General features: G+C 36.4%; 2 protein-coding genes across 2 annotated transcripts; one reads left to right on the forward strand and one right to left on the reverse strand.

Moving 5' to 3' along the window:
• Nucleotides 1-7679: 7679 nt before the first annotated feature.
• Nucleotides 7680-8361, reverse strand: LOC132644889 (histone H3.2). Its single transcript, XM_060361553.1, has one exon. It carries the CDS (start codon nt 8249-8251, stop codon nt 7841-7843), a length of 411 nt encoding a protein of 136 aa, XP_060217536.1. The 5' UTR covers nt 8252-8361; the 3' UTR covers nt 7680-7840.
• A 4500-nt stretch (nt 8362-12861) lies between these two features.
• LOC132644224 (uncharacterized) lies at nt 12862-14216 on the forward strand. The gene is made up of 2 exons (XM_060360802.1): nt 12862-13488; nt 13608-14216. Exons 1-2 carry the CDS (start codon nt 12862-12864, stop codon nt 14214-14216), a joined length of 1236 nt encoding a protein of 411 aa, XP_060216785.1.
• The last annotated feature ends 13123 nt before the right edge of the window (nt 14217-27339 follow it).

The raw sequence follows: 27339 nt of genomic DNA on the forward strand, positions 1-27339 counted from the left end.
CGGGTGAAGATTTTACTTTGATGGCATGTTGCAAGGCTACATTCAGCGCCACTTTAAAAGTGAAGGACATTATATATCAAGATTCCGCAGTAGAAATCAAACTAACTTTATTTTCTTGCTTGATAGGCCGACTAATATCCTGGTTCAACATGTATTGAATTCAATAAGGAAGAATCCGAAAAATAAAATGATGGCATGAAACAATTTTCATAATTTGGCAGTATTAGCCAAGTAGCAATCCCAAAATAAACTTAAGCTGAAGCAAATATATGAGATAAGGCGTGTTACTAATACCTTCTCAGGTTATTACTAGCTATGGCTATGATTTGTTACTTTTGCTTCAGCTTTAAATATGCCTTCTTTATCTTCTAATCTGAGTCTTAGTTGACAATTCAAAATTTAATTTTGTATATTTATCATCTTTGCTGAACTGTTGGTTTAGTCCCCCTTTTCCTTGCACTGGTATTTACGCGATCAGGATGGTATTTGAGTCTTTGGCCTCATCATCTGCTAACCTACCCAAGTTAAAATTTTCCAATTTTGTATATATAAAAGCTGTTCAATTTACAACTCTTTTAAATGCATACGAGCTATTTAGAATATACTGACAAATATTCAGGTTGAAAATATGGAAGATTCGGAGCAAGTATATGACGGTAACACTACTTATCCCAATAGATTAAGTTGGTTGGTTCCATCACCTTGTTGACACATTCAGAACAAAAGACTTAACTTCTCAAGTTGTTAAAGTATTAATAATGAGAAAAGGAAACCGCTGATGAAACCATTTGCAATCGACTATGCATAAGCTGAGTACTTCAAGTTGAGACTGAAATAAAAAGGCAGCTCTCCCAAGGTGAGTGCTTCAAGTCAACACCGAAACTAATAAAAGCTCTCCCAGGCAACACGGACCAACAAACTTAGGTAAGACAAGAGACTGGCTTAAAGGAAATTCTAAATCGATGAAACCATTTGAATTTCAACTTGTATCAGCAACTTTGGTGAATATTAGACAGTTTCAAATTTGAATTGGTGCAAGTTAGTTAACTGATTATCAGAAGATAAACATAAGAACTTCTATCCTTGCATAGAGTTATAGCTTACAGATGCTTTCTGTAAATGTTATGCTTATCATAATCGTTTTGTATAGCTTTCGCTCCCGGCAAGAAGATAACATGAATGCAAGAAAATCTGTAAAATCATTGAGCACTAGAAACCTATTCCAGTAGACTAATCGATCTATTAGCATGGGAGATTTCTCCCAATCACAATCAAACTTTATGTTATAACCCGTATTTTCGGGGTAAGATTAGGAGTGCTTAACATGCTAAGAAGGTCGTGCCATGAGGTATTTGAATCGTATAATAGTCGTATGTTAAATTTTAAAGTCAAGCGAGTTGTAAATCGAAAGTTGGCAAAGGTTGTTGCAAGTTACGTTCATAAGTTCACTGAAATTTGGGTCAGATGTCACTGAGCTTTTTCCCCAAGATACTTAGAGTTACGGGGTGATCCACCCACCGAATTGAAGTTTTACAAGTCTAGTTCCAGTGCATTAAACCGTCCGTCGATGTGACGTCGGAGTAGAAAGTTACGGGCGTTTTATTACGAGCTGTCCGGGCAGGAGTAGGACTTCGTCGAGCGAGCTCCAAAGCAAGGGTGCTGCTCACCTTAAGGCGGTGGAAACTTTAAGATGTATTTAAGCGGTGGCAGCCCATTCTATCTTATACTTTGCAACAAAACAGATCCTAGAGCTCTCTCAACTCCCTCTAAGTGTTCTTTCATCATCTAAGTAGAGTTTTACAAGGTTTTGAGGTGATTCTCCCTTTGTGATCATCGTAGTGTTAGCGTAGATCATTTCTTCCACTTTGGGATTGGCTTGGAGTTTTTCTTCCGGCGAAGTAAGGGTCTAAAGGGGTTGTTCTTGCAGTCAAAAGGTAAGGTTCTATCCTTCTTCTTGTGGTTGAGTTTGTTTAGGCTTTGGGTATGTTGTTTGAATGAGAACTTACAGGACGGCGACCAAAAGTCGTAAACAAATTTTTGGGCGTAGTTGTGTTATGTTTGGGGCTGTTCTCGTTATGTTGAATTGCTGGAGATGTTGGTATGATTGTATCTATGTGTTGTGGTTGTTGTTCGAAAGATTAGAAGGAAGATGGGCGTGGAGAAACGTCGTTAATTTAATCGTGTAGCGAGCTTGCCACTCGTTGTGCCGTTATTGTGTCTTCCCGTAGTTTAATACTAGTATTACTATTGTTCTTGTAGATTGACGTGTAGAGAAGGTCGAGTTTATCATCGTCGGTAGAATCAACTCTAAAGGTATGTAATGGCTATTCTTTCGCCTCTTTCGGCATGAATCCGCTCTATATGCTATCTTTCGAAGAAAAGCTTATAACAAACATCTTTAACGCAAATACTCTATTCGTGTATCTCATAGTTTCACATGTTGCCTTTGATATTGTCTTATTGAAACGAGCTTCTTGTTGGAATGATATTCTTTGCTTCCATACTAAAAGATGAAATGGTCTTTCGAGGAGCATATGTCATATGTACCACCCATAACGTCTTACACATACTGTTATACTAGCCTGGTGTGGCATTTATACATACTGTTACACTAGCCCTAATTGGCATATATACATACTGCTATATGAATAGCCCTAAGTGGCGTATATACAGTTGTAGTTGTTTCTAGTACTCATCTTCTAAGTTGCGGGGACTCTCCATTTTTGGTGCCGATCCTGTCTCGACACGGGTCGGAAGCGGGAGTTGTCCGGGATATGGTCAACCAAGTTCGGATACTTTGACCGGAGTCCATCGACAAATTTGTTGCTTCTGTTTCAACGAACCCTAGAACTCTACTTTTTATATACATGTAAGTTTTTCATAGAATATCTCTCAACATTTATAGCTCTACTTTTTATAATTTTGAATTTTCTTAGCTGAATCCCCGCACACGTATCCATACCCGGATCCGCATCCCCGAATCTTAAAATTCAGATTTTGCCGAATCCGACACTCAGATCCGTACCCCTATCAAATACCCACACCCGAGTCCGAGCAACTTAGCTCATCTTTACACTTGATGTTCTTTCATATGATTATTCAGTCTGCCTTAATGTCCTTTTTGCTAGATGCACTGCATTTCATGTTGCAGGTTCTGGCAGACAGGTATACAGGCCTCCCAGTAGGCGTTGCTAGAGTTCGGCGTTGATCAGTAAACTACAGCTCATCCGGAGTTAGCAGAGTCTAGAGAGTCTTTTCATATGAACAGAGCTTACGGGCAGGTCGGGGCCCTGTCCCGACCATATTACAGATGTCGATACTCTTAGAGGCTTTTACAGACATGTCCTGCATATGTAGTCAGTTGTATGTTCAGATGACATGTTGTTGATATGTGTTGTGGCCTTGCCGGCCCTTATATATAATGTACATTTTGGGTTGACACCTTAGTGGTATTGGTGTGTTTTCCAGATCCTCAGTGTTTGGTGTCAGATGTTTCTGTATATGTTAGGGTTATATGTGTTACAGGTGGTACGCTTGATCAGGTAGGGCACCGGGTGCCGGCCATGCCTCCCCAGGTTTGGGGCGTGACACTTTAGTAAAATCAAAAGGAAATAAAAGAAGGTAAATTGAGACTCCTCCAATGATGTATTGCTCTTCAATTAATAGCATATCACATTGATGATATTTTAAGGTCATAGAGGCATATAGACTACAAAATTTTGCATAGACAACTCACAATTTAAAAGTATGAACATAGATAATAAAGCAGGTAAGTAGAGTAGAATTTCAAGATTACAAATTCCAAATGACAAAGACGCGTGCAGTAAAAAGTTGCATCAGCATGGTGATTAAAAGTGGAAAATACTCCAGGCACTTTGATGGGTAGTAATCAAATTTCCTTGACCCTTTCTCCAGGAAGTTTTACATTGAATCAACTTCCAAGCTTAAGGAAAGAGAGTAGCAATGTAACAACAAGCAAAAGCATTAGTCTAAAAGTTGAAATGCTGACGCCGCAGGAAAGTAGGAATTTATCTATAGGAGTTACCGAAACTAAAAACCTCACGAAGCAGGACTTATATTTAAGATACAGGCAACTCATTCCTCGTTTAACTTGGAACCAGTATCCTCGTTTCCAAACACAACTTAATATTCGGTTTATCACAATTTACAGTCAGTATAAGAAGCCCACAAAATCTCTAGTAATATGGTATAGCCAATTTAGCATATTTCTACATCATAATAGTATCATAAAAGTAACTCCGCCTGTGTGAGCTCGCTCACATTGCCGGTCCCAAGCCCGGATAAAGGAGGAGGGTTGCCGAGGGTCAATCGGAAACAGCCTCCCTACCCAGGTAGGGGTAAGGCTGCGTACATCTTACCCTCCCCAGACCCCACTATTGTGGGATTACACTGGGTAGTGACCAATAGTATCATAAAAGCCACAATGACATTTGGCCAACAATATATAAAATTCGGAAAAGGGCCAAAATTACCCCTGAACTTTGAAAAATAGTTCATCCATGCCCTTTGTTATACTTTAGGGCCAATTATACCCTTACCGTTATACTTTGGGCCAAATATGCCCCTGAGTATAACGGCGTGCCACATGTTGGTCTCTCAGTGGCCAACTTATTTAGTGGTGATGTTTAATCGATTTTAGCTTTGTACCTCTGTTTTGCAGCGAAGCATGGCTTAAGAAAATGGATCACAACAAAAATTCCATAAAGCCAATAATGGAGTCCACTTATGGTAAGGATTCAGCTGTTAAGTGGACTGTCTACTGGAGAACATTTTTCCTATCAGTTGCTGAACTGTTTGGGTACAGCAATGGAGAAGAATGGATGGTTGCACATTTCCTCTTCAAGAAGAAATGAATTTGGCAGTTGCCTGAATGCATTTTACCCAAAAGCTTTAATAAGAGGACACTCAGTACGTCACAAGTTTGAAGAGTTGTGATCTTGTAATGATCTCCTTAGTTAGAGAGTACTAGGAGAGAAAACGTGCCGATTGCTGTTGTCTTTGCCTATTAGTTTCAGAGCATTAGGAGAGAAAATTATAGTATTAGATGGCATTACGAAGACAATGCAGTTAATAAATGTGATCATTTAGTTGACTTGTTGCTGAAATCCAATTGGACAAAAGTTTTATCAAGGATATGCAAAGGGAAATAAGTTGGCCACTGAGAGACCGACACGTGGCACGCCGTTATACTCAGGGGCATATTTGGCCCAAAGTATAACGGTAAGGGTATAATTGGTCCTAAAGTATAACGCAGGGCATGGGTGAACTATTTTTCAAAGTTCAGGGGTAGCTTTGGCCCTTTTCCGTATAAAATTTGGAAGCTTGTACAAGCTCTAGCTTTGGCACAAAAACACATTATCCATTGGAATTGAGTGAAATACTGACCAGAGGATGGACATTTCGTGAGCTTGAAAAGATAGCATGTCTCAAGGTTAAGTTCAGCATCCCATTCCAACCAAGTGAAGATGTACTATCTCCAGATGTCATAGGTAAACTGATAATAAATATATTTTCTTGTTTGATGTGCCCAACAACTGTCAAAGTTCAACATGCGTCCAAGAAATATTGAAGGATTATAAAAAGAAACTAAAATCATAAAATAACAGACTATCTTTTAGTTGGTACCTTAGTTATTTGGCAAAAGTCAAAACAGCAGTAAAGTAGCAATTTCAAAATGAGCTTCTGTGGACGTAAATGAATGAAAGTAAGTTTTTTGAACGTTGAACTGTATTTGTTGCAGGTAAATTTAGTAAAAGTGCTTCTGTTAGCTAGCTCTTAGATGCCTCAAAATTGACCACACTTAGTTTTAAACACAATCTGTTGCAGCATTACAGCTCATTTTGCCTGAATCTAAAGTGGACAGAACGAGGACATCTGAAGTCAATATTGATTTCCCATTTTCCCACCCCTACATAAACAAAATCCATTTCGCTATCTGGATTAGTTTCCATATATTGCATGACCATAACAGATAACAATATTTTGGGATTTAGATGCATTTATTCCTCCCCAAAATACATGGCCACAAGGTAAAACAAGAAAGATTTACACCAAATCAGAAAGAAAGAAATCCAAATTCCACTTCCAAAAAGAGTACTGTAGTTTTATGTATGTGTAACCAAGTCTCATCACAAAATATTGTGCAGTCATCATTTGTTGGCAAATTTATCACGCAAATTGTACAGTCAAGACCTTCAATTTTGAGTAAAACAAACTAGTGGTTTCACTAACTAGATCTTAAATGCTAATAAACCAGCAGTTTACTTCCATTGAAATGAGTCATCAGATTACACTAGCAACCCTAACACTAATTAAGTGTTCCTTCCTAATCCCCTCCTCCACGAACCAATTCAAGTTGGCATTCTTATCAATCAGATCACTGAGCTTAATGGCAAACTTCAGTTCACGCAGAAGTACAGGCCAAGAATCATTTCTCTAACAGAAGTTGAATATTGATCCAATAACCAAAGCTTAAGAGATAACCAAGTCATAAAGTAACAGGAAGCAACAGTATTAATCAGCAAAGTGAAACAATGACGGAGCAAGAAATGGTGAAGGACTCACAAAATACTGATCCGACGATGAACATTTTCTGAGATGCATCACAACCCACCAATCTCAGTTTAAATACAACAGCTACAGCACAACTCATTTTAGCAGAGACTAATGTCAAACAGAAAATTCATTAAGTGGCCACCTGAAATAAATAAAACCACCTCCTTCAACACAGTAGCATTTGATAACAAAACCAAATCAATCTAAATTTCAAAGAATGATACGTGAAATGCAAAGTTTGAACAATGCCCAAAACATAGAGGATTATTAAGTTAACATTGAATGAATTATGTCAAATGACTCAAATCTCAGGAACTGTTAGTATACATTTTCTTTGGAATCAATGTTTTTGTTCCTCTAAATACCAATACACAAATACGTAGCAAAAAGAAGAGACTGTAAACAAAGTTACTACAACGAAAATATAATTTACTGAAAGCTGTTAGTATGCAACACTACTACACTTGCAATATGTAATATTTCTATTAAATCCTCTTTAAACAAAAAATCAATCATCAAACATCTCGTACTGCTTCAATATTCAATTTTGGGCAAATAATACACAGACGTAAATGCAACATCTTTGATTGAAGAAAATCAAGGACAAATTTCATTAATCAGATTCCAGAATATTAATAAACCAACAGTTTCAACATACTGCAATCAGTTATAAGATATACACCACCTAACCCTAGAATTCCAACAACAGATGTAAACAAAAACATCAAACTAATTGACACAACATGAAGGAATCAATGATTTTGTTCCTCTAGATACCTATACACCACCAATAAGTAGCCAAAAAAAGGGTCTATAAATGAAAATGTATTCACTGAAAAGTCTTAATATGCAACACCAAAAAGCCATAGCTACACAAGTATCAGGTAAGAATAACAGCACACCATATCAACATTACAATACATAATATTTCTACTAAATCCACACCAAATAGTGCATAAATCTTCAATTTTGGGCAGATAACAAGAAGATGTAAGGGCTAGATCTTTAAAAAAGGCAGCCTGATGCACTAAGCTCCCGCTATGCGTGGGGTCCGAAGAAGGGCCGGACCACAAGGGCTAGATCTTTAATTGAACAAAAAGAAGTACTACAAATTTCATTGATTAGATTCCAGAATACTAATAAACCAACAGTTTACACATACTGAAATCAGCTACTCCATTAGATTTACACCACCTAACCCTAGCATCCAAACAACAGATGTAAACAAAAATATCAAACAGATAAAACACTAATAAGCTTATTCCTAAGCCCTTTCTCCGCGAATCCTCCTAGCAAGTTGAATATCTTTCGGCATAATAGTAACCCTCTTAGCATGAATTGCACAGAGATTAGTATCTTCAAAGAGCCCAACAAGGTAAGCCTCAGCGGCCTCTTGTAGAGCAGCAACAGCACTACTCTGGAACCTCAGATCTGTCTTAAAATCCTGAGCTATTTCCCTCACCAGCCTCTGGAATGGAAGCTTCCTAATCAATAACTCAGTAGACTTCTGGTACTTCCTGATTTCTCTTAGAGCAACAGTTCCTGGCCTGAAACGGTGAGGTTTCTTCACTCCTCCGGTCGCTGGAGCAGATTTTCTTGCAGCCTTGGTGGCTAGCTGCTTCCTTGGTGCCTTCCCACCTGTGGATTTGCGAGCTGTTTGCTTAGTACGGGCCATTCTAATGATTGTATGTTGAGAAAGTTGGAGTTGTACTACAATGGTGGTTTTGAGGAGTGGGTAATGGGGGATTTATACACAGAGAATGAGGGCGGGAAGGTTGGAAATTTTGGGAAAGAGTTTGAAACTATTGGCTTTGAGGTGATTGAGAATGAATGTAGGGCGTTGATGAAATTTTGCATTAACGATGCAGATTGAAGAATAGATAACTTACCCGAATAGCGACCCGCGCGAAACCGTCGATTGGAGAATAGATAACTGCTTATTTTAATAACTAGCTACAGGAGGCCCGGACTTAAATTCTGAATATAAAAATAGTAAATTTCATTAAATAAGTATAATATGTGTCAAATTTTGTTTACTATATAATTGATTTAATGTAATTGCAAGTAAATCATAGCTTATTGATAAGTTTTTATAATTATTAATGTTTCTCCGTCATATAATTGGATAGTTTTTAAAGAAAATTTTACTTATGAGGAAGAAATTAAAGTAGGAAAATTAGCAAATTCCAAATGGACACAAGTGATTCGATATTCTATAAACTAACATGATTTAGTATGATAATTAACAACTTGGCAAAGATCATAGATTGAAAAATATTTTCGTACTTTTATGAATTGAAACATGATTTAGTATGATAATTAAATATAAAATAGATCTCTTTGATGTTTACTAATTTCACTCATTATTTATGTGTCTAGAATTTGTGCTAGTTAAGTATAATTTTTAATCTTAATTTTAGATGAAATTCAAGAAATAACCTTTATTCATTAAAATGTACCTCACGAATCAATGTATTTTAGTTTTTTGTATATGCTTTATTATTTAAAAAATAATTTTAGATAATCATACAAGAGATTTTGAAGACAATCTGAGCATGACTAAAAACATTATTTTTGTTTTCAACAGTATATGACACCATTCAATAATTTTTATTTTTAATATTTGTAAGACATTATAGATATTTCAAAGGCGACATATAAAATTGTCCCTAAATTTTTTATTGTTCAATTCAGAAAAAGATAGTTAGAATAAAAGAACTAATTATATAAGAATCATACTTGGTTCATAATGAAAATATAATCCGTAGGAACAAAAGGAAAACAAAAGACTGACCTAAACCCTAGCCGCCACCAGTACTGGCCGGAATGGCCGAACCAACCGGTGGACAACCTCCACCGGTAACCCAGAATACAACCAACAAGTTAATTCCACAACCTACTATATTACATACTGAAAATACAAAGCCCAACACTCAGAATCAAACCTATGCCAATTTTTTCAAGCCCGAAATTATGGAAACAGCTACGGTTGACATCCCATCAAAGAAAATTACATACATCAATGGGGAGCCATTCATTGCTTGGAAATCCAATGAGATACAACAGATGATAGTGAAGGAGAAATTACAATATGCAGTGATTGGTAAGTTTTCATACGACAACATTGATATTAAAGAACTCAGGAAGGTAATTCCAATACAATGTGGAATTAAAGGTGTGCCAATCATTGGATTGCTTGATGAAAGACATATTCTGATCCGACTAAATTTTCTGGAAGATTTTGTGAGAATGATGTCTACCTCTGCATACTATCTAAAAGTGCATGACAGATATTGCCAAATGAGACCTCTCATATGGGATCCATGGTTCAATCCAAAGGAAGAGACTTCTAGGGCTGTAGCTTGGATAAGCTTCCCTAAACTGCCTCAAAATTTCTTTGCTAAAGAGGCAGTGTTTTCCATGGCAACTGCAGTTGAAAACCTTTAACTGTAGATCTGGCCACAGCAAATAAAACAAGGCCAAGCTGCGCAAAAATCAAAGTTGAGGTTGATTTATTAGCATCACTACCAAAGAGGATAAACATTGCTGAAGAGGATGAATCAGGAATACTAAAATCAAAATGGGTAAGGATCAATTATGATTACTTACCAAAATATTGCAAACACTGCAAACTTCAAGGTCATGAGGAGAAGGAATGTAGAGTACTTAATCCTAGGGGTGGGCATAATTACCGAAAACCGAAAAACCGGACCGAACCGAATTAATTCGGTTTTTCGGTGTTCGGTTTTTCGGGTTTTTGGTTCGGGTTCGGTTTGAATTTTTAAAAATTTCGGGATTCGGTTCGGTGTTCGGGGTTTAGTATTCGGGTTTTCGGTTTAAACCGAAATATTATGTGTTAGCCCAAAAATATTAAATAGTTAGGCCCGTGCCCACTAAATTTAAGTCCAAAATAAATAAAACCTAAGCCCACTTTCATTATCAGATTCAGATGTTAGATAAGTACAAAAATAAAAAAAAGCCCACTTTCATTTCATTATTTTGTTACTTTTGTATCAAACCTAACGTATCCATCATTCCATCTTCCATTCTTCCATCTTCAGTTCTTCTTCTTCACACATCTGATCTAAGTTCTAACCTAATGTATCTCTATTCCTAATTTAATTTTCACTTGTTAGTTGACTGTCTCATTTAATTTTCCCATCACTATTTCTCTCTCTCTCTCTCTCAAGAACTTTCAGTTTCAGTGGCCTAATATTGTTCTTCATTTTCAAGAACATAAAAAAACATGTTCTTTTCATCTGCCTAATTAATTTACTCAATAATATGTAAGTATTAGCATTTTTTATTCATTCTTTAGTGTTTTATTCATTTGGGGTTCTTCCATTTTTGTTCCTCTGCTAATGCATTAAGCTTTTTTTAACATTTAAAAAAAAACTATTTTTCTTGTTGGGTCTTTGTTTACTTTGCTGGTGAGTAAAAGAAATGTTCCTTTCTCAATTAAAAGCCTTGATTTTTGCTATTTTTCTTGTTGGGTCTTTGTTTACTTTTGCTGGTTAGTATATTTTTTATTTTGTATGTGGAACTTTATTCTATTAACACTCTACTTAATATTCCATTCCTTGACCAGTTGCAGTTTTGCTAATTTGCGAATACCCTTTTCCACTATTGTTACCAAGTTTAAGGCAATTACCTATTTATTTTGGGTTTACAGGCCTATGTTCGGTGAAATGCCTATATTCAACATGTTATTCTAAAGCTTATGGTTAGTTTCCGAGATTGTAATTAAATGAGTAGTTTTTTTAGATCTCTATGTATATGGAAAAAAGAAAAAGACTTTTATCATACTTGGTGGCTGGTGGTTGTGATGTTATTTACTTATTTTTCGTTGTGGCTGGTGGTTGTGAAAAATGCTGAACTGGACTGCTGAGCTGCTGAAACTGCTGAACTGAAAACTGAAAATTGCTGAACTGAAAATTGAAAACTGCTACTGAAAATTGAAAACTACTGCTCAATTGAAAACTGTCTGCTGCTAAACTGCTACTCCTGCTGAAATTGCGTAACTGCTGCTGCCACTGAAAGCCTGAATTGAAAACACCGAATTAAAAAAAACCGAAACCGAACCGAACCAAACTTCAAAAAACCGAAACCGAAAGAACCGAACCGAATTAGTTTGGTTCGGTGTTTGGTGTTCACTTTCAAAACACCGAACCCGAAATAGCTAAACCGAAGTATGAGAAAACCGAACCGAAAAACCGAACGCCCACCCCTACTTAATCCTGAACTGGCAAAGCAATTCAGAGAAGAATTAAGGAAAGAAAATGCGGAAGTTGTTTCTACAGAAACACAAAATAAAGAAGGCATTCAAGGGAGTAGGGGATGGTACAATACTGGTAAACAAGAATGGATGCAAAGAAGGAGCAAATATAAGAAGGATAAATCAGGAGTTATAATTGGGGAAGTGAGTCCATTACAAAAGAATAAGGAGGGAATCATGGTAACTACCAATGCATTTGCAGTACTGGAAGAGGTCTCAGACAACCATGACAAGGTGAATAAAGAACAGGTGCCACATGAAGATACTAGAACATGGATTGAGAAGAGCTTCTATATCCACAAAAGTCAGGTAAAGGACACAGAAAACAAAACAAATGAAACAGAACAACCACAAGGGGACAGCATCATATCTGGGGATGAAAACCACAACAAACACATACAAACATCAAGGGAGCAGCACATAGTGAATGATTATGTAGAGGATATTTTACCTGTTGAGTCCCAAATGCAGACACCAAGTAAAAGTAGTCAAACAAAACCTGCAACAACAAGTCATTAAGGGCAGGAGGATGAGCAGAAGAACAAGAGTACAAATCAATCCAGTGTGAACAGCAGCAAGACAACAGCCACAAGTAGAGGGGAAAAATTTGATGCACATGATAACATGGTGAAATTTCAGACTCCAGATCTGAATCAAATAGTGCAGGGAAGGGGGAGTGATAGTCAAAGCAAAGATTTGGCATTACAAGAATTGGAAAATCATGAGCTTAACATGGTACAGCATGAACAAGGCATATCAACAGTATCAGGGCAGATAACAGTGTGGGAGGAGATGCCAAAATCAAATTTTAATATTGAAGGGGGAAGCAGAGATCTAGATGTGCATACTTTAGAGCATAATCTGGAAGAAGCTGTTAGAGCAGGAGATATTTCACCAAAATATCTTCAAAAAGGAGGAGGAAAATCTAGAAAAAAGACATCAAGGGAGACAAGTGTTCCACATGGGAGTGGAGTTCATACTAGAAGGCAGATTAATAAACTTAATAAACCATGATGAATGCTCTAATATGGAATATTAGGTCTGTTAATACCATGGAAGCTTTTACAAGGTTGATAAAACTGAATCAAAGATACCATTTTGGTTTTATAGGATTAATGGAACCTTTTCAAGATTCAGACAAGATAGAAGAATATAGAAGGAGACTTGGGATGGAGCATGCAATAGTTAATATATCTGGTAAGATTTGGGCTTTTGTGGAAGATATTTTTGACTACTACATAATGGTGGATGATCAGCAGCATTTAACCATTAAATTAAGGGTTAGAGGAAGTCAGGAGGATATGCTAGTGTCACTAGTGTATGCAAAGTGTACTCAAACTGAAAGATTAGAGTTGTGGGACTCTCTGGAGGATTTATCTACCTCAGTTGATATTCCTTGGATGATTGGGGTAGATTTTAATGCAATAACTTCAGAAGATGAGAAATTTGGTGGTCTTCCAGTAACCATCAATGAAATTCAGGATTTCAGAGGTTGCATCCAGAACTGTGGAATATCATATTTGGGATTTAGTGGCAGTAAATTTACTTGGTGGAATGGCCAAAGTGGTGATGATCGTATTTTTAAGAGACTAGATAGATGTTTGGGTAATCAGCTACTACAAGCAAAATATTCTAGTGTAGGTATCAAACATTTGATCAGGAGTGGGTCAGATCATGCTCCTATGTTAATTTCTTACACAGGAGACGATAGAAGCATCAAAAACCTTTTAAGTTTTTGAATTTTTGGGTAAAGCAGGAAGGTTTTATAGAGTTGATTAAACAAAATTGGACAGCTGATTTTCTGGCAAATCCTTTCATACTGTTTCATCATAAACTGAAAAAGGTGAAAGCAGCTTTGGCACAATGGAGTAAAGCAACTTTTGGGAATATATTTCAAGAAATTGAAGCTCTTGAAGAGATCATTAAGGTGAAGGAAAATCAATTTCAGAATCTTCCAACTCCTACTAACAGACAGGAATTGCATAAAGTGCAGGCGGAATTAAACAGATATTTACATTTAGAGGAAGAATATTGGAAACAGAAAGCTGGGATGCAGTGGTTTCAAGATGGGGATAGAAATACAAAAAAATTTCATGCCTATGTTCAGGGGAGAAGGAAAAGGATGCAAATAAGAAGAATCCAAGGAGAATATGGGAGCTGGATAGAAGAAGAAGGGGGAATAATTGTTGAAGCCATCAGATTCTACACTGCTCAGTTTACAAAGGAAGAAGATCCAAAAGATTTTGAAATTCTAAAAGATTTGCCCAGAATGGTTTTTGAGGAAGATAATTTATGGTTTGAAGCAGAACCAACTAAAGAAGAGGTGAAGGCAACGGTTTTTCAACTAAATGGTGAGAGTGCATGAGGACCTGATGGTTTTACTGGTGTATTCTATCAAGCTTGCTGGGAAATCATTGGAGAGGATGTTACCAATATGATGAAGGCTTTCTTTTGTGGAGCAGAACTGCCCAAGTTTGTTACTCATACTAATTTGGTCTTATTACCAAAGAAAGAGATGGTTACCACCTTCTCTGATATGAGACCAATTAGTTTGAGCAACTTTGTGAACAAAATATTTTCTAGACTGATTCATGAGAGATTGATTTCCAAACTATCTGATATCATATCACTCAATCAATCTGGATCTGTTAAAGATAGAAGCATTGTGGAGAATATACTATTGACTCAAGAAATTGTTTCTGATATAAGGCTGAGGACAAAAGATGCAAATGTTATAATTAAGCTGGATATGGCAAAGGCCTATGAGAGGGTATCTTGGTTGTTCTTAACTAAGGTGCTTAGGCAGATGGGATTCTCAGAGAAGATGATAGACATGGTCTATAGAATTGTTAATAATAACTGGTACTCTATGTTGGTAAATGGGCAACAACAAGGTTTCTTTCAATCTACCAGAGGAGTAAAGCAAGGGGACCCTCTTTCCCCTACTTTATTTATCATAGCAGCTGAGGTATTATCTAGGAGTTTTAATGCACTTCATCAGAATACTCAGTTTAAGGGTTTTGGCATGCCTAAATGGAGTCCAAAAGTAAATCATCTTGCCTATGCTGATGACATGATCATCTTTACTTCAGCAGATGTGGTATCTTTGCAAAAGATAATGGGGATTTTGAAGAATTATGAGCAGGCTTCTGGTCAAAAGATTAATATGGACAAAAGTGTTGTTTATATGCATAATAATGTCCTAGGGGACATTAGTATCACAGTTGAGATTGTAACTGGCATTAATAGGAAAGAATTCCCTTTTATGTATTTAGGCTGCCCTATTTATCATTGTAGGAGGAAGAAGGAATTCTTTAATGCTTTGATCCTTAAAATCATGAATAGATTACAAGGATGGAAGGGTAAAATGTTATCTTTTGGAGGAAGGGCAATTCTTATTAAACATGTGCTTCAAAGCATGCCAATACACATGTTATCAGTTATTAACCCTCCTAGTGGGATCATCAGGCAAATTCACAAGATGTTTGCTCAGTTTTTTTGGAGCAATACTATTGGGGGCAAGAGCAGACATTGGATGGCTTGGAATAATTTGTGTGTTCCAACTACAGAGGGGGCCTAGGTTTTAGATCATTTCATGATGTGTCTTTGGCACTTTTTTGTAAACGCTTGTGGAATTTCAGGACAAAACCTACCTTGTGGAGTGCTTATATGGCCAACAAATATTGTAGGAAAGATCATGCTATAATGGTAAATGGAAACAAGGGTCACAGACCTGGAAAAGAATGTTAGAAGCCAGGGAATTAATAGATCATCAAATTTGGTGGCAAGTTAGGAAAGGGGATTCACAGTTCTGGTTTGACAATTGGACTGGATTGGGAGCTTTATACTATGTAAATCCAGGGAATACTTATGATGGGAGAATTCAGAATGTCAAAGAAATGGTAGTACAGGGGAGGTGGAATAGAGGAAAATTGATGGAAATACTCTCTGAAGACATTGTTGATCATATAATAGAGAATATAACACCACCCAGGGAAGAAAGAGAGGTTGATAGACCATGGTGGATACTAGAAACAAGTGGGCAATTTACAATTAAATCAACTTAGGATTTTATTAGGTTAAGGGGACCACAACTGGATAGTTACAAATTCATGTGGATAAAGGGTTTTCCTTTTAAAATTTCTTTTTTTCTGTGGAGATGCTGGAAATACAAAATCCCCACAGATGATGTGTTAAAGAAGATGAATATCAATTTGGTGTCTAAGTGTTGGTGTTGTATAAGTCCTAGGGAGGAGACTATGCACCATTTGTTTCTAACATCAGATACAACTAAAAGGACATGGTCCTTTTTCTGCAATGCTGCAGGAATAAACATGGAAGGAATACAGCTGCAACAATTAATTGTGAACTGGTGGAAGGCACCAGTAACTAGCAGATTGAAACAGATATATGCTGCAGTGCCATCAATTATAATGTGGGAACTTTGGAAGAGAAAAAATGGTATTAAACATGGGCATAGGAAGGTTAATAGTTCAGTTATCTATCTAGTCTTAATCTCTATTCAAAGACTAGTATTATGCAGGAATCCCTCTATTAGAAATATTCCTGCTGGATGGAAGGAACAAATTCAAATGTTGGAGGGAGGCAAGGCAAGAGTGAAGGTAACACAAGTTAGATGGAATTTACCTCTATTTGGGTGGTGTGCTTGCAACACAGATGGTGCTTCTAGAGGTAACCCAGGGAGGAGTGCCTATGGTTTTTGTTTGAGAGATGCTGAAGGGAATTTAATATATGCACAAGCTAAGGAAATTGGTTATGCCACAAATATAGAAGCAGAAATTGTGGCTCTTTTGGAAGCCTTGAAGTACTATAAGCAATAGGGGCTTCATAACATCATTTTTCAGACAGATTCTCAAACTATTCAGTAAATTTTGTCTGGAGAATGGAAACCTCCATGGAATATTGCAGGTTGGGTGGAAGAGGTGGAGGAATATAAGAGGGATTTGGATGTCATATTCAATCATGTCCTAAGGGAAGCAAATAAGTTGGCTGATGCTTTAGCCAACTATGCCCTAGATGAAGGTCCTTTGCAGTGCTACTTGTTTGAGGAGTTGAATGTGCAAATGAGAAGGATCCTAAATAGTGATAAGAGTCAAATTCCTTATCTAAGAATTAGGATATACTGAAAGGGATGGAGGAAAAAGGAGAGTGGACACTAGGAGAACATGTCATTCAAATCCTGGAGGAAGAGAATGAGGCTGTTTTCTTAACTAACTGTTTGTTTATTTTTGCAGGTTTATGTTACAGGAATAAACAATACAGAGGAGGTGGCAACTGCTGGGTACTACATCTTAGCAACAACAGTTCAGTTACTGCACAGCAATACAAACACAAAAGGTACAAAAATGACAGGGATCAAATAGAGATGGTGTGGGTCTACTTTGTGGTATTAGTACCAAATGGTACTCAATCAAAGGGATACACACTACATCTATTTGTATCAATGTCAAGGGAAGGCATATCATGCAAGGACATTCACAGGCCACAATAATCAGAAAAGTCACAACATAGGACAGACATATATATACAAGGCAAAGCTATTTTCATTTCACATACAGCAGGTTCAACAGAGGGGGAGAATACACAATCAAATTCTAAGTCATGACTTATACCAAACAGATTTGATGGATGCCTTATTTGTGGTATTAGCATCTTATGATGCTCATTCAAGTGGGCAGAAATTAAATCTATACAAGTATAAGCCATGGCTAGAAGGAGATTTACAACAGATTACAAATGCATAGGACAAATCAAGGAGGGAACCAAATAGATTCTACAAAGCTTACAGGTGAAATGAAGTTCAGATCCAGCAGCTACCGGAAGCTCAGCAGCTGGTTGAGGGAGCATGGAGTCATCAAAAGCACGAATCAAGTCGAATCCTCAATTCGTATCAAACGATCCAACATATAAAGAGGGGAATTAACTCAGTTTCACAGCATGCAACTAATGGAACAACAAACAACAATGGAACAAAAGGATTCAGAACACTTACTAGAAAAAGAAAGAAGACGAGGAGAAAGGCCAGCTTCAGATCTGCTTCAGGAGACTACAGGATACGTTTCTCAGCTGGAATCGACGAATCAACAATAGAGTGGAACGCTGTTAAGAACAACAAAGGCAGCATTATCACGTAGATTTTGGGCAAAAATGAACATATTTTCGAAGTGGAAGATTTACCTGAGGTTTTTGAAGAGAGAAATTGAAGAACACTTCACAACTGGAGGTGCGAATCAGAAATGAAAATATAATCCGCAGAATCACCAAATTTCTGAAAGGTTTTAACCTCTTCTCCTTTTTCCTCTTCTTTATCCCAAATATAATTGAAAGAATTTAAAATAAAACTTAAAAGGTTCTTGTCTTCTTTTTTCAAAAGATGCATATTTTATTAATTATTGAAGTACTCTATACACTCTAAGTTAATCTACTAAAAGTCGTTGTACTAACCTATTCATAGGGAAAAAAGTTTAATATAAATTCTACGAAAAGAAAGAAGTTTTGTGTGAGAAAATGGCCAACTGAGCCCCCAACATTTGACCGATATTCCAACTACACACCAAACCTTTGCGAGAGTCCTATTACCCTCCTGAGAATTTTAAAAGTGAAATATTCTCACCCTTAAAAGTTGACCTGTCCAAGAAGGTGACTACACCGCTTGGAGGCGCGTTAAGGCATAACAAAAAACACCCCAACGTTAAAAAAATATCTACGTGGCAGTCCAACTCAGCAAAAATAACACTTATTCATGAAAAATATCCTAAGTAATTTCAAATATGTACTAATTTTTTATTAGACCGATAAAAGAGTAGATTTTGATCTTTAAAGAAATCCCTAAAATAAGGTACATAAAAAAATTAGTGGTATATAAAATATACGCTTCAAAAGATATAAAGTAGAAATCTCACATAATAATTAAAATTTCAGATAAGTATATATGTTTCCCATATATGAAATGAAAACTTCATTTTACTCTTTTAATATTTTAACTCTCACGGTTTATGGAATTATTACTTCAAACTCATTTATGTTTATCTTGAACTCATTTAAGATTTTAATAATGTACTTTATTTTCACATGTATTAGCAAAAGATTCATATTTCATCTTCTAGAATCAATTTAAATAACCTTAGTTTAGAATCTTTACACACACATATTAACCTAATGAACTTATAAAACATTAATAAAAAAAAAATTGGTTTCCCATCCGGCGTTCAGTAACACACGTTGGAGCCTGACTATAACAGATTCGCGCCGTAGGATCTATTCGGGGGGAGCTCTAACCCAAGACCTCTAGTTAAGGGCAAAGCAACCCCATCCACAGCACCACATCCTTGGTGGTAATAAATAATAATTCAAGTTTTCTAATAAAGTAACAAAATATTGAAATATACCTGAACATAATTCTATAACGGATATAAGCATATATGATCACTATAAAAGTAAGATTTTAGAAGTTTAACACAAATAAAGAGAAAAAATATGGAAATAAACATATGACGTGAAACATATTTAAATGTAAAGCATGACCTAATAAATGCTTCACTTGGAAAAAAATATTGGCTCCAAAATTGTCTAAGTTTTACCAAAATGTATGAGGAAAAAATAGTCCAAAAGCTACTCACTCCCGTCTATATTATATAGTGTTTTTAGTTTGGGCATACCTATTAAGAAATCCACTCACCCCTAAAAAATAAGAGGGGCTTTCACTAAACTACTTTTAATTAAATAGTACCTATTTAATATGATTTCTTGAATATGTAAAAACTAATTTATTAAAATAAGAGAAAATTTAGAGAAAAAAATTAATAACTTCTTGATTATGTAAAAATATTACTATATATTTTAGAGTAAATGTAACTTTTAAATACACTACTCCTCTGTCCAAATTTATGCGGCATGGTTAGAATTTCGAGAGTTAAATCTTTTTAGTTTGACCGTAATTTCGGACATGAAATTGACCCATTTGTTTACCTTCTTACCTAGTTTACCCCATTTTGTATACAAGTTTCTTGGTACGTGTATGTCGAGTGAATGTTGTAGAGATTGAGAGTGAACGCATGCCATTGATAGAGGTTTTGTGTTAACGATGGAGATTGGAGAAGAGGTGATTGCTTTGATAATGATCTACGTGCTAGTAAAGTAACAAATGTGTATTTTCCACGTCTATATCAAATCTAGCTATTGCGTCATGATTTTGTTCTTTTACTTATCTTTTATTGTTTTCAATTCTTTTTTGGAATAAATACTAGGTGTAATAGTTGGGGCGCCAATGCTTCCAAATTTCACTCATTTTTTTTACCTTCTTACCTTGTTTAGCCCATTTTTTATACTAGTTTCTTGGCACGTAGGTTGCACGTGCATGTCGAGTGAATGATGTAGTGATTGAGAGTGAATGCATGTCGTTGATTGAGATTTTGTGTTAACGATGGAGATTGGAGAAGAGATGATTGCTCAGATAGTGATCTACGTGCCACTAAAGTAACAAATGTGTATTTGCCACGTCTATATCGAAGCTAGTTACTACATCGTGATTTTGTTGTTTTACTTTTCTTTTTGTTTTAATTTTTTTTTTTTTGAATAATTACTATCTTTAACAGTTGGGGCGCCAATGCTACCAAAATTGACCCATTTGTTTACCTTCTTACCTAGTTTAGCCCATTTTGTATACTAGTTTCTTGGCACATGTGTTGCACGTGTATGTCGAGTGAATGTTGTAGTGATTGAGAGTGAACGCATGCCATTGATAGAGGTTTTGTGTTAACGATGGAGATTGGAGAAGAGATGATTGCTTGGATAGTGATCTACGTGCTACTAAAGTATTTAATGTGTATTTGCCACGTCTATATAAAACCTAGTTACTGCGTCGTGATTTTGTTCTTTTAATTTTCTTTTATTGTTTTCAATTCTTTTTTGGAATAATTACTATATGTAACACTTGGGGCTCCAATGTGTTATATCTCGCATTTTTGCATGTTCGGAAAAATTCGAAATAATTTTGACTTGTAAGGAATAAGGCCATAATTTGACCCTTATTTAAAAATATGGGTGTTGCTCATGAAATGTTGATGTGGAAATATGGAGGAAGGTCAAGGGCAAAATGGGAAATTTTGGAAATTAGTTCGGGAATTACAAAATAAGCCCCATAAATGAATTGGGCTAGAAAAAAAACTGAAAGAGAGGCCCAATAATTTTGAGGGGTGGCCGGCCAACTAACCATGGCCCAAGCGCATGTGGAAAATTTAAAATGCAAGACCAATAAATATACATAAGGGCCTCCATTTGTTTCACTCTAGAACTTTCAAGAGAGAGAGAGAGAAATTGAGAGCACCAAATAGAGGGCCATTCGGCCAACTCAAAGAAAGAAAAAAATAATCTTGAAGCCCAAATCTTTGATGCAAAAAATTATTTCTTTTTGAATTACTACTAAGTTGGAAGACCCTCTTCAACGGGATATAAATTTTGAGGCAAGAAAGTACTTTTTTTATCAAGTGGAGAAATTGGAAAAAGGTAAGAATTCTACCCTCTTCTTATGGAAAATTTATATTGTTATAGTGAGTAGAATTTAATGAAAAATATGAAGATGTTGTGTGTAGTGTGTGAGCCGTGTGTGTGTGTTGTGGCCGTGTGGTGTCTTTTGTGAAGGAAGATGAATTGAATTTGTTTAGTATGTTAATTATGTTGTTGTGGCATGGTGATGTAAATGGAAGATTTATGGTTCTAGTTAGCATGAAAAATTTGTTGTTAAGTTGTTGTCGGAAAGTGTGATTTTATTATAGTTTACGTAATTATGGGAATGGAGTTGCAAGATGCAAATTGTTGTTGTTGTTGATGAAATTGGAAGATGAAAATGTGTTGTGAATGTTGTGTCGAAGGTTGGAGGTTTCGGGTAAATTATAGTTTTTGGTGGGATTTTTGTATATTTTGTAGAATGGTATGAAATGCTTTTGAATTGCACTTGAATGGTCTTGAATTGGTAGTGAATATGTAAGTGTCGATATCGGCTTGAAAATTCGTAGTTGAATTGAATGTTGATGAATTATGTCGAAAGGAAGGTTACTAATGTTAGAATGTGTTTTGAATTGATTATTGGTATTATTGGTATGGTTATTGGTATTGTTGGTATGGTTGTTGATGAATTTGGCCGAGTTTAATTCTCGGGGATGTTGAATTTACAGGGGAGATGCTGCCGAAATTTCTGTAGACAAGTACTAGTTAGAATTTGAATTTCTAAGTACTTGTAGCTAATGTTTGGTAATTAATAACGCTATTGTAGATCTTGGAGAACCCGAGACTTGAGTCGGGATTTGTCTAGCGAGCGATTGAGGTATGTAAAGCCTACCGTTCCTTCTTTTTGGCATGATCCTTTTTGGAAGAAACAAAATGTATATGTATGCTTATAAAGAAAATCCTATTCTTAGAGCCACTAGGTTGGCTAACATCTTTGACCTCCATAAGCTATTCCATATGGCTGGATACATATTCTATGATGTTCAAAGATTCTATTTGTTATGTTCTGAATGTTGTTCGAAAGAAAAACGAGAAGACTAAAGCCTTTGATAAATATTTCGATATGAAAATATGGTCTTAAAGTCCCCATTTGATTTGATCCATAATGTTATCCGCAAGTTTCCTAGTATGAATATGTGACCCATAATGATGTCCGAAAAATATTTGATATGGCTAAAGTTTTGGATACATATATTTTGATACGTACACATGATCTAAAAGGCTCCATTTGATTTGCTTCATAATAATGGTTGAAAGTTCCCCTAATATGAATGTCACTTGAATTTCCGAAAAGAGCTTCTGAAATGCTTTTAGAAAGTTCTGTACTTCAAAAGTTTGTAACTTTCGTATACTAACTCCGATTGACCCGAAACTGATTTCTGAGCCTTTGGATGCCGTAAAAATATATTTGTTCATCGAGTTTTGAAATTTATTTATTTATATTCATATGGTTTCCGCACTACTCCGCTCGTGCCTACTACTATGATATCGTTCGCCGGATCCCGGGCCGGTTTTGTGATCGTGCGCACTATGTATATTCGGCAGTATAATGTGTTGCGGTTCCCGAGACCTCGCCATAGGGCCGGGTACCGCTTATCTATACGGCGTTATGATGTGATATGACATATGATATGTTATGATGTTTTGATATGATATGATGATATGATATGTTCGGGGATTGTATGGAGATTTGAAACCTTCTGGAGTATGATGTGCTGTGGCGCCAATGTCGGAGTGGCGACCACGTTCCTGATGCCTTATGCATGATTTATTTGCATTATTTATGTTTTTAAAACAGGTTTGATATACTGATTTTGTAACCGCCTTCCATACTCCCTATTTCAGTTCTGATTTGGATTACTGTACTTCATGCTTTACATACTCAGTACATATTTCGTACTGACCCCCTTTCTTCGGGGGCTGCGTTTCATGCCCGCAGGTACAGACGCTCGTTTTGGTGACCCGCCAGTGTAGGATACATTCTGCTACTTTGGAGTGCTCCTTTGACTCAGAGCCCATACTTTTGGTAAAAACCTTTCATTGTATATGTCTCTGTATATATGTATGACTATCTGGGGTACGGCGGGGCCCTGTCCCGTCATATGTTTCTGTTATGATTTGTAGAGGCCTGTAGTCATATATGTGGGTCATGGGTCATGTTTGTTCGTTTCGGTTTATGATCTGTGCCTTAAGCGGTCCCGGTTGCTGTTATGGCCAAAACGGTCCATATGTTTGTATATGTTTGTATATCTGGGCGATGTGTATTCCGCCAGCCTACCGGATTTGATATGATATTTCTGTACGGGCAGCCGCTTAAGATGACATTTGTTCTTAGTATCTGTTTTGGAATAACGTATGTTAAGTCTGAATAAATCTTTGATATGTCGATTTGGTACGTAAGTCAGTTTGGGTGTCCAAATAGGGCACCAGTCGCGGCCCACGGGGCTGGGTCGTGACACAATGATACCAAAATTGACCCATTTTTTTTAACTTCTAACCTTGTTTAGCCCATTTTGTGTACTAGTTTCTTGGCACATGCATTGCACATGTATGTCAAGTGAATGTTGTAGTGATTGAGAGTGAGTGCATGCCGTTGATATAGATTTTGTGTTAACGATGGAGATTCGAGAAGAGATGATTGCTCGGATAGTGATCTACGTGTTACTAAAGTAACAAATGTTTATTTGCCACGTCTATATCGAAGCTAGTTACTACGTATTGATTTTGTTCGTTTACTTTTCTTTTATTGGTTTCAACCCTTTTTTGGAATAATTACCATTTGTAACTGTTGGGGCGCCGATGCTATCAAAATTGACTCATTTTTTTACCTTCTCACCTAGTTTTGCACATTTTGTATACTCGTTTCTAGGCATGTGCATTGCACGTGTATGTCGAGTGAATGTTGTAGTGATTGCAAGTGAATGCATGCCGTTGATTGAGATTTTGTGTTAACGATAGAGATTGGAGAAGAGATTATTGCTCGGATAGTGATGTACAAGCAACTAAAGTAACAAATGTGTATTTGTCATGTGGATATCAAAACTAGTTACTCTGTAATTGTCTTCTTTAGTTTTTCTCAATTCCTTTTGCCACAACTTTGCTACTGGAAGACATCACGACCCAACTTGTGGGTTGAGCAAGTTTGCATTGTTAAGGATCTTTGAGTGAGGGGTTGGTCAATAAAGACGTTTGAAGTAGTAAATCGATGATGGGTTCGAACTAATTCAAGTTATGGAGAACATTTTGGAAATTGAGTTAAGGGAATTTGAGGAAGGGCACCTTGGTGGAGATACATGAGGACATTAGTAGGACTGTGTATGTGATGCGTTGGATTTAGAAAGTAATTAATTTTGGAGGTGAGTGAGGTAAGTGAACTCTAGGGTGTAGAGTGTGTGGCATAATACTATCTCTAGGATTGACTCGGCTAGTTTGCAAGACTTATGATTATGCGGTATACTATTGTGTGAGTTCTAGTGATGGGCAGACAGTGGCGGTGAATGTGATCTGATTGAAATTAAGGAATTGAAGAGTCAAGATAAGGTATAGTTGATCGCGAATTGGCAGGAATAATGTATATCTTCGGGATTATTTGGGTCAATATGGATTATGGTGTTGTTGTCTTGCATCTTTCAGATGAGGTGTGATTGTTGAGTACTCTTAAAGAAGGAAGTCTACAGAAATGGACTAAGTGATATGACGAAGTTCTGTGAGATTTCGTGATCAGCAACTAGTGAGTAGCAAATTCAGGTAACCGACATGTTAAGGCTTATGGGAAGTGGCTAGTGTGATACCCAGGTGGGTAATTTTGAAACTCTCTTCAATGGATGAGCTAGTGTGGTTTAACGGAAAGGAATTATGGGAATCTCTATAATTTGAAGGCTAGAGTTATATTTTCGAGATGAAACCGTATTCGTGGCACCAGCTCGGCATCGAGGCAGGTTACTGCTTACCTTTCGGTTAGACTTCAATTAGTGAAGCATAAGTGGGAGTTAGATATTGATGGAGAAAGCATGTTTGGCCTTCAGGTATGAAGTTCGGATGGATACTTAGGTTGGTATTGTTGTTGACTATGTGGGCTTGTTGCCTTGTTATCGTGATTGGGCTTGTCGCCATATGTAATATGGTCGGCTTGTCACCCTATGTACCTAATTCCAACCTCAGTTTTAGGTGGGTTATTTATTCACTTGGAGAAATGGTATGGAGTATTAGTTTGTGAATAATTTGTTGAAACAGTATAAAATGAATTTCCAAAATGAATTTATAATGGGTACTTTAACCTTTATATTACATCTAAATCATAAGTCTTTACTATAATGGATGTTTCAGTTTTCATCGAAAGGTCCACCATTCAATAATTAATATCTTGATATGTAATTTATAAGAGATAATTTTGGCCTAAACTCAGTGAATTTACATTTATTTTGATTAAACTCAGATTTTACCACCGCCTTAGTAGCTAGTTGCTTCCTTGGAGCCATTCCACCAGTGGATTTGCGAGTTGTTTGCTTAGTACGAGCCATTTTAAGGAATATATTGAAAGAAGTTGATGATGTACTACAATGGTGAATTTGAGAAAAGGGTAATTGGGGATTTATACAGAGAGAATGAGGGCGGGAAGGTTGGAAATTTGGAAAAGAGTTTGAACTTTTTGGTGTTGTAGTGATTGAAGTGAATGTTGGCCGTTGATTGAGATTTTGTATTAACGATGGAGATTAGAGAAGAGATAGATTTCTCAGATGGTGATCTACGTGCCACAAAACTAACAAATGTGTATTTGCCACGTGGATATAAAAGCTAGTTACTCGGTAATTGTTTTTTTTTCTTTTTTTCAATTCTTTTTTTTTTTTGCCACAATTTGCTATTGGAAGAGGGACTATGTACCTAATTTCAACCTCAGTTTAAGTGGTTTATTTATGTTCTTGAAGAAATGGTACGGACTACGGAGTATTAATTTGTGAATAATATGTTGAAATCGTGTAAAAAGAATTTCCAAAAAGAGTTAATAATGGGTTCGTTAACCTTTATATTACATCTAAATCATAACTCTTTACTATAATGTATTTTTCATTGAAAGCTCCATCATTCAATAATTAATACCATGATCTGGAGTTTATAAGAGATAATTTTGGCGTAAACTAAGTGAATTTACCTTTATTTTGATTAAAATCAAATTTTATGACCGCCTTAGTAGCTAGCTGCTTTCTTGGAGCCTTTCCACCAGTGGATTTGCGAGCTGCCATTTTAATGAATGTATTGAGAGAAGTTGGAGTTGTACTACAATGGTGAATTTGAGAAAAGGGTAATTGGGGATTTATACAGAAAAATGGAGGGCGGGAAGGTTGAAAATTTTGGAAAAGAGTTTGGAATTGTTGGTGTTGTAGTGATTGAGAGTGAATGCATGTCGTTGATTGAGATTTTGTGTTAACGATGGAGATTGGAGAAGAGATGACTGCTCGAATAGTGATCTACGAGCTACTAAAGTAACGATTGTGTAGTTGCCACGTCCATATCGAAGCTAGTTACTACGTCATAATTTTGTTCTTTACTTTTCTTTTATTGTTTTCAATTTGTTTTTAGAATAAGTACTATTTGTAACCATTGGGGCGCCAATGCTACCAAAATTGACCCATTTGTTGACCTTCTTACCTAGTTTAGGCCATTTTGTATACGAATTTCTTGGCACGTGCGTTGCACATATATGTCTAGTGAATGTTGTAGTATTGAGAGTGCATGCATGCCGTTGATTAAGATTTTGTGTTAACGATGGAGATTCGAGCAGAGATGATTTCTCGGATGGTGATCTACATGCAACTAAAGTAACAATGTGTATTTGCCATGTCTATATTGAAGCTAGTTACTACATCGTGATTTTGTTCTTTTACTTATCTTTTATTTTTTTTCAATTCTCTTTTGGAATAATTACTATCTGTAACAGTTGGGGCGCCAATGCTACTAAAATTACC

This window comes from Lycium barbarum, chromosome 6 (genome assembly GCF_019175385.1).
Source record: "Lycium barbarum isolate Lr01 chromosome 6, ASM1917538v2, whole genome shotgun sequence".
NCBI classification, from domain to species: Eukaryota; Viridiplantae; Streptophyta; class Magnoliopsida; order Solanales; family Solanaceae; genus Lycium; species Lycium barbarum.

Coding starts and splice junctions, on each gene's coding strand:
- LOC132644889 (XM_060361553.1), bottom strand. CDS start 8,251: ATGGCCCGTACTAAGCAAACAGCTCGCAAATCCACAGGTGGGAAGGCA.
- LOC132644224 (XM_060360802.1), top strand. CDS start 12,862: ATGATGAATGCTCTAATATGGAATATTAGGTCTGTTAATACCATGGAA. Junction 13,489..13,607: donor TACAAGCAAAATATTCTAGT/GTAGGTATCAAA, acceptor TGGGTAAAGCAG/GAAGGTTTTATAGAGTTGAT.